This window comes from Ipomoea nil, unplaced genomic scaffold (genome assembly GCF_001879475.1).
Source record: "Ipomoea nil cultivar Tokyo-kokei standard unplaced genomic scaffold, Asagao_1.1 scaffold2662, whole genome shotgun sequence".
NCBI classification, from domain to species: domain Eukaryota; kingdom Viridiplantae; phylum Streptophyta; class Magnoliopsida; order Solanales; family Convolvulaceae; genus Ipomoea; species Ipomoea nil.
Genome location: NW_017619090.1, coordinates 1435239 through 1440895, shown reverse-complemented (window position 1 = coordinate 1440895; position 5657 = coordinate 1435239). Strand labels below are relative to the sequence as shown.

General features: G+C 38.8%; 1 protein-coding gene across 1 annotated transcript; it reads right to left on the bottom strand.

Annotated features, from left to right (window-relative positions):
- Positions 1-3235: 3235 nt before the first annotated feature.
- Positions 3236-5333, bottom strand: LOC109154904. Its single transcript, XM_019302643.1, has 2 exons — positions 4314-5333; positions 3236-4258 (listed from the first exon to the last, which is right to left on the bottom strand). The coding sequence occupies exons 1-2, from the start codon at positions 5331-5333 to the stop codon at positions 3236-3238; spliced, it is 2043 nt and encodes a 680-aa protein (XP_019158188.1).
- Between the last annotated feature and the right edge of the window lie 324 nt (positions 5334-5657).

The following is a 5657-nucleotide window of genomic DNA, read 5'->3' as shown; positions in this document are numbered from 1 at the left end:
ACAAACACCACAAATGTATTTCAAAAAATTTGAAAATGCGTTTGACGTATATATAAGCTTATTAAATGCGTTTGGCAAAAAAAAAAAAAGAAAAGAAAGTTAAACGCAGTTGTAAATTGCGTTTGAAAGCGATTGAATTTGGCTAGTGGAATGTAGAGCAGAGTGGGATTAAAAACTTTTCCCTTGCAAGCTATTGCATTCCTATCATCTGAAAAGGCAAGAAACTTGATAAAATTCCCCAAAAACCTATAGCAAACCTCAAGTGCAATAGAGAGCCAGGAGAAATAGTGAGGCGTTTGGTTGGAGGGAATGAATTAGAGCGGAAATGAATTGTAATTCGATTGGAAAAAGAATAATGTGTGAATAACATAAGAATTTAAATTACATTGTTTGGTAGGAAAGAATATAATTATTCGAAATAAAAAGGGAAGGAGGGGTATAAAGACTAAAATATCCTTGGGTAATAATAATACTAAGAGCATCCTCACCTGTGTATTTTTCTTGATTTTTTGTGGAGCCCATTATGACTTAGATGATGATAGAGAAGGAGGTGAGAGAAGCTATTTTTAACTCCTGCAAAGAAATGATTTTTTTGTGGATATCAAGGAGAGAAAGAAATGGAGAAAACTGTCTTTTTTTAACGTGTCAAATTTCAGAATCATTCCCTCTCCAGAGAGGGAATTTTTCTTGGGATCCCAAATAGGGAGATTTTTGGGTTGGGATACAAAGAAGGGAATAACTTCTTTTGCTTTAGCTTTATTCCACTCCCTATTCCAACCACGACTTTCCCTTAGGCGATGTTGGTTTATACAGTAAAAAAAAAAAAATAGAATACAACGGGATTCCAGAATATTTTTGAAGAAAATACAATGACCCTGTTTGGTAAAATGGTTGTTAGCTGATTGTAGAAAAGTGTTTGGTAAATTAGCTGTTAGCTAATAGCTGTTTGGTATATTAATTTCTTTTCTCAAAAAACTAATTGAAAAAGTTGCTTGGAGTAGCTTTTTGAATTTTAGCCTTTTGGAGTTGCAAAAAGCTAATTAACCAAACATTTATATTGATATTTTAACTAAATCAAACAACTAAGAGTGGTCAAATAAGCCAAAATTGTCCTATATGCTAATTTTTTACCAAACAGGGCCAACATGTGTTCAACAGGGAAACATCAATCAAAATAATGTATATTTTTGAAGAAACTGGAATATGTGTTCATCAAGGAAACAACAATCAAAATAATGTCCTATTACAAAAAAAAATAAAAAATAATTTTTTTCTTGCCTTCAAGCCGAGGCTGTCACCACCATGAACCCCAGCAACCCTGAATAGACTAAAGTCAAACAACACAACTACTTCTCAATATACAGTAATCGTTGATACAAAATACACAAACAAAAAGGGTGAAAAGGATTTGAGAGGGACCACAAATATTGAAAAAAATGATATGTGCAAGGCAGAAATTCGAAGAAAACTACCAAGGAGAAGAGTCTAAATGTGGGGAAAGAAAAGGCAGTAAATAATGGTGGCATTTACAGAGTATTTAGGTATTAATGCTAGTAAATACGGTAGGTGTACTGTCCATCTACCGTATTTTCTGCCATTATTTAAAAAAAAAATAAATGGAAAAGCTATAACGCTAAAGCGTTAGGCGTTACTGAAGGCGATAACACCAAAGGGAAAGTCGAAATTTCCTTTTGCGTAACCCAACGTTAAAATTCCTGATCAGGAATCCCACTTTGAATTGTGTTGGTCCCGATAGAGTGTAGTGAGAGTCTAGAGGGGGGGGGGGGGGGGTGAATAGACTCTTTTCGTGTTTTACCCCAAAACCACATTTCGGTGTTTTAGCGCAGCGGATATTTCAGATTTGATTATTTGCTTTGCACGAGTTTATGTTGAGAAGAGAACTTTCGGTAATGATGATAAAGTGAATATGATGTAGAAATGAAATGCGTAAGTAAAGAGATAAGGAGACAAGAGTTTTTATAGTGGTTCGGCCAACGTTGCCTACTCCACTCTTCTTCCACAACTTGTGGAAGGATTGCACTATCACTCGTTAGTACAATTACACAAAGACTAACTTGATCACTAAGCCGGACAGCCTTCGTAGGTTTTTCAACTTCTCGATTTTACTCCGCCTCTATCAACTTCTTTTTCAGAGTTGAGGTTGGTAGAAAGAGATTTCTGATTTCTCCAACGTGATGAAGTCTTGACTGTGAAGGATGATTGCTTCGTACAAATGGCAAGACTTCTTCAAGGTGTAAGATGATGATTACTGGACTTCTTCAAATGTCTTAACACCTTGACACTGGTTCACAAAAGCTTGGGAGAGTTGAGAGCGTTTAAGAGTTTTTGCAAGTAGTAGATCGAGTGAAAGTTGAACCAGCACCTTCTTAGTTGATGAAGGTGGGTTTATATAGGTGATGAAAATTCATCCGTTGGAGGGAGATGAAATTTTCGAACCTTTTAACCATTGGATAAGGACCGGGGAGCTTCATGCATTAAATGCTCCATTAATGAGGTTGTACCATGTAGCCGTTGAAGGTATGGGAGGCATTAGGGTTTTGTCTTTTAGCTCCAGGAGATGGTACCTCTTCATTTAATGCTCCTTGGTAATCGTGTCCCCATGAGATCCTTATTTTCCTAGGAAGATGTCAAATCAGACAAATGAAACATTCTTTTCGTTGTTGAGGAGAAAGAATACTTGGAAGGAATCGTCTTTAATAAATCTGTCCTTTCGAGGTGGTTGACAACTCCTTATACATTCTTGTTGCTGAACATCTTGTCTCGTGTCTTCTTTCGTCTTGTAGACCCTATCAACTAGACATAACTCATTTTCGTGTGTTTGTCTAGCTTAACACGAATTACATGAGAGTTATGGCAACTCTCGTCTAAGACGAAAGTAGCGATCGAAAAAGCTAACAGTTAGGGGTCTACTTTCTACATTACATTGGTATCATCAAAATCCTAATACAATGTTCCTAACAATTTCCCCCTTTTTGATGATGCCAAAACCTATACTCTTATTGTAAGGCTGATAAAAGTTCCATAAGGAGTTTTTCTATTATAAGGCAGCCATTATTTGAGAGTGTACAAGTCTTTTCTATGATGAAAGCATTAATAAATAAGACAAGGACAAATAACTCAGACAAGTGACACGAGATGTGTAACAATGAGAGTTTTATATTAAGATGATGTAAATTACAAAAACTTTATAATGAAATCAGAACGAAAGGGTATCTTACATTTCCAAAAGATTTGACTTCTGTTTTTCAGCTTCCTCATGTTCACGGTCATCCCTTTCCTTTTGTTGTTTGAGCATTCTGGTGAAGTCGATTTCCTCATTGATCCTTTGTCTGAAGATCTTTATAGGATTTGTCTTGACAAGATTTTCATGTTTTCCTTTGATGTTCAACCCTGTGTAGTTGTTGTATGCTTCACGAATGTTTCTTCCTTCGATTATTCCAGCTTTCCACCACGAAATCAGTTCAAATGAGTTCATTCCTTCTTGATAACTTTTTCCAGACTCAGCGTGCACTTTAAAAGCTGCATTGTGCATGACACCTTGTGGAGAGTCTTTGGTCACATTTGAGAGATCTTCAATCAACTTCTTTATCCTTTCTCTTTCTTTTGCTTCATCCTCTCTTCTTTTGACTTCTTCATCGTGTTTCTTCCATAGTTCTCTGTTTTCTCTTTTGATCCTTTCGTTTTGAGTGCTTATGTGATTTTGCCTTGTATGATTGTCCTTTGTCTTGAGCCAGATAGGGACATTGCAACCCTCAAAACGTTTACCACTTCCTTCTTCATAGGGTACAAAATCCACAAAGTTTCTTATGCCATCCATAGTTATTTTGTTGTTCTTCATGCATTTCTGTCTTAGTTTCGTCTGTTCTCTCTTGGATAGACATGTGAAGATGTATTTGGCTTCAGAGCCAAAAGATTGGCGAGGCTTGAGTGATCTGGATTGATATCGACCATGGTATCTTGGTTTTGAGGAACGGTGACCACGAGACCTGGAAGGTGGATGAGACAGATTTGTGTTTCTTCGGCCAGAGTCTCTTGGTGTCCGAGAGGGTGAATGCCGATCTTTTGGAGTTCCCTTTGGAGACTGTTCTTTCGTAGTATCTCTCGGATGATCATCATCCTTGTCCTTGTCGTCATTATTGTCCTTTTCCCCCTTTTTGGCATCAGCGGCACAGATGGTAGGAGGAATAACGGAAAGCTTATTTACCGCAGCCAAGATGTCTTGGGCATATCCCAGAATCTGATTCTCCCAGTTGGTAAGAGTTATCTTGTGCTGTGTCTATCTTCAGACATGCCAAATCAACACGCTCCTTGAGACCGAAATGAGAGTGCTTGAGTTCGTGTTGCTGTCGAGCGAATTTGTTAACAGAGGTATTAAGCTCATGAAGAGTCTTGTCAATTCGCTCCAGGAACTTGTGATCTGATTGAGTTTGTTGAGGCGGTTGAGGTTGCTGTGGAGGTGGAGACGGAGGTTTAGAGTGGGTAGCCATTAGGTGATCTACCTTCTTGCATAAGTCATCCAACACCTTTGATTCCTTTTCTCGAAGAACCAAATATTGCAAATGAATGGTCTCGGCTGTATGAACAGTTTCTCGCATGTGGTTCATGATAGTCCTTGGGGACTCTGGAGTTGAATCTACTTCAATGTTGGTTGGCGATGTGTCAATTTGTTCATCCTGAGGTGGTGCTTCCCCTTTTCCACCACTTGCTGAGCTGAGGAGAATAGGTGAGGCTTCCAATTTTCCCTCAGTCGCTGCTTCACGTTTGATAGGAGTCTCGTTCACAAGTGGAATATGTGGTACAATCGCACGAGACAAATCTTCGGGATGGTCATTTGAAACCTGTTGATTGTGCTGTGAAGCTTCTTTCGGGTCATCACTGTTAGAGGGTAATTTTCTTAGAGGAGATCTTTGAGGAAAGGTATCATAATCAGGACCGATCAATATTGGATCACGGTCTTCGGGATCGGCTCCTTGGACACCTGCATTACCCAAATTATCATCGTTGTCATTGTCATCATCATCGTCATCATGCTCATCATCTGCATCTTCAACATCATCGTCATCATCATCTTCATCTTCCTCATTCATGTCACTTTCGTCTTCTTCAATTTCTCGTCCATGCTCATCCTTCGTGCCACTGACATTGCAGTTTGGATCATTCTGGTGTTCCTTTTCTAAAGTAGTTTTGATCTTTGATAACAGCATGGCATATTGAAGTTGCTTCATTTCTGCTTCCAAAGCTGGATCCAACGGTGGCTTGTTAAGTTTAATGCAAATTGGAGCTTTGTCTTTTCCTAGAGTGCGATTGGTCATCTTGTAGGAGAATACTCATCTTATTTCTTCAAGACGAAGTGCTTTGTAGACATCATCTGTACCAATCCACTTCAGTGCAAGTTGTTCTTCGTCTTGCATGGCTTCAAAAGTTTCAACAAATGTGCTTAATGGGGCTGTGCGCCACTTTTGCCACTGTAGAACTCGTTGATAATCACTTTCAATAGATGCTCGGAGTACTTGATCTGGTGTCGGTGCTTTGGGAGCTTGGGGTGGTTCTTTCGGAATTGCTGGAGTCGCTACTGGCATCACAGTTGTCTCGTCTACCAATCCAGGTTCTTGTGTCAGAATTACCTGCTCTGCATT

What these genes read in the sequence shown, in the direction of transcription:
- LOC109154904 (XM_019302643.1), bottom strand. Translation starts at nt 5,333, where the DNA reads ATGACCAATCGCACTCTAGGAAAAGACAAAGCTCCAATTTGCATTAAA. An exon ending in TCAAGGAGCGTGTTGATTTG is followed by an intron (nt 4,259 to 4,313) that starts GCATGTCTGAAG and finishes TGGGAGAATCAG; the next exon opens with ATTCTGGGATATGCCCAAGA.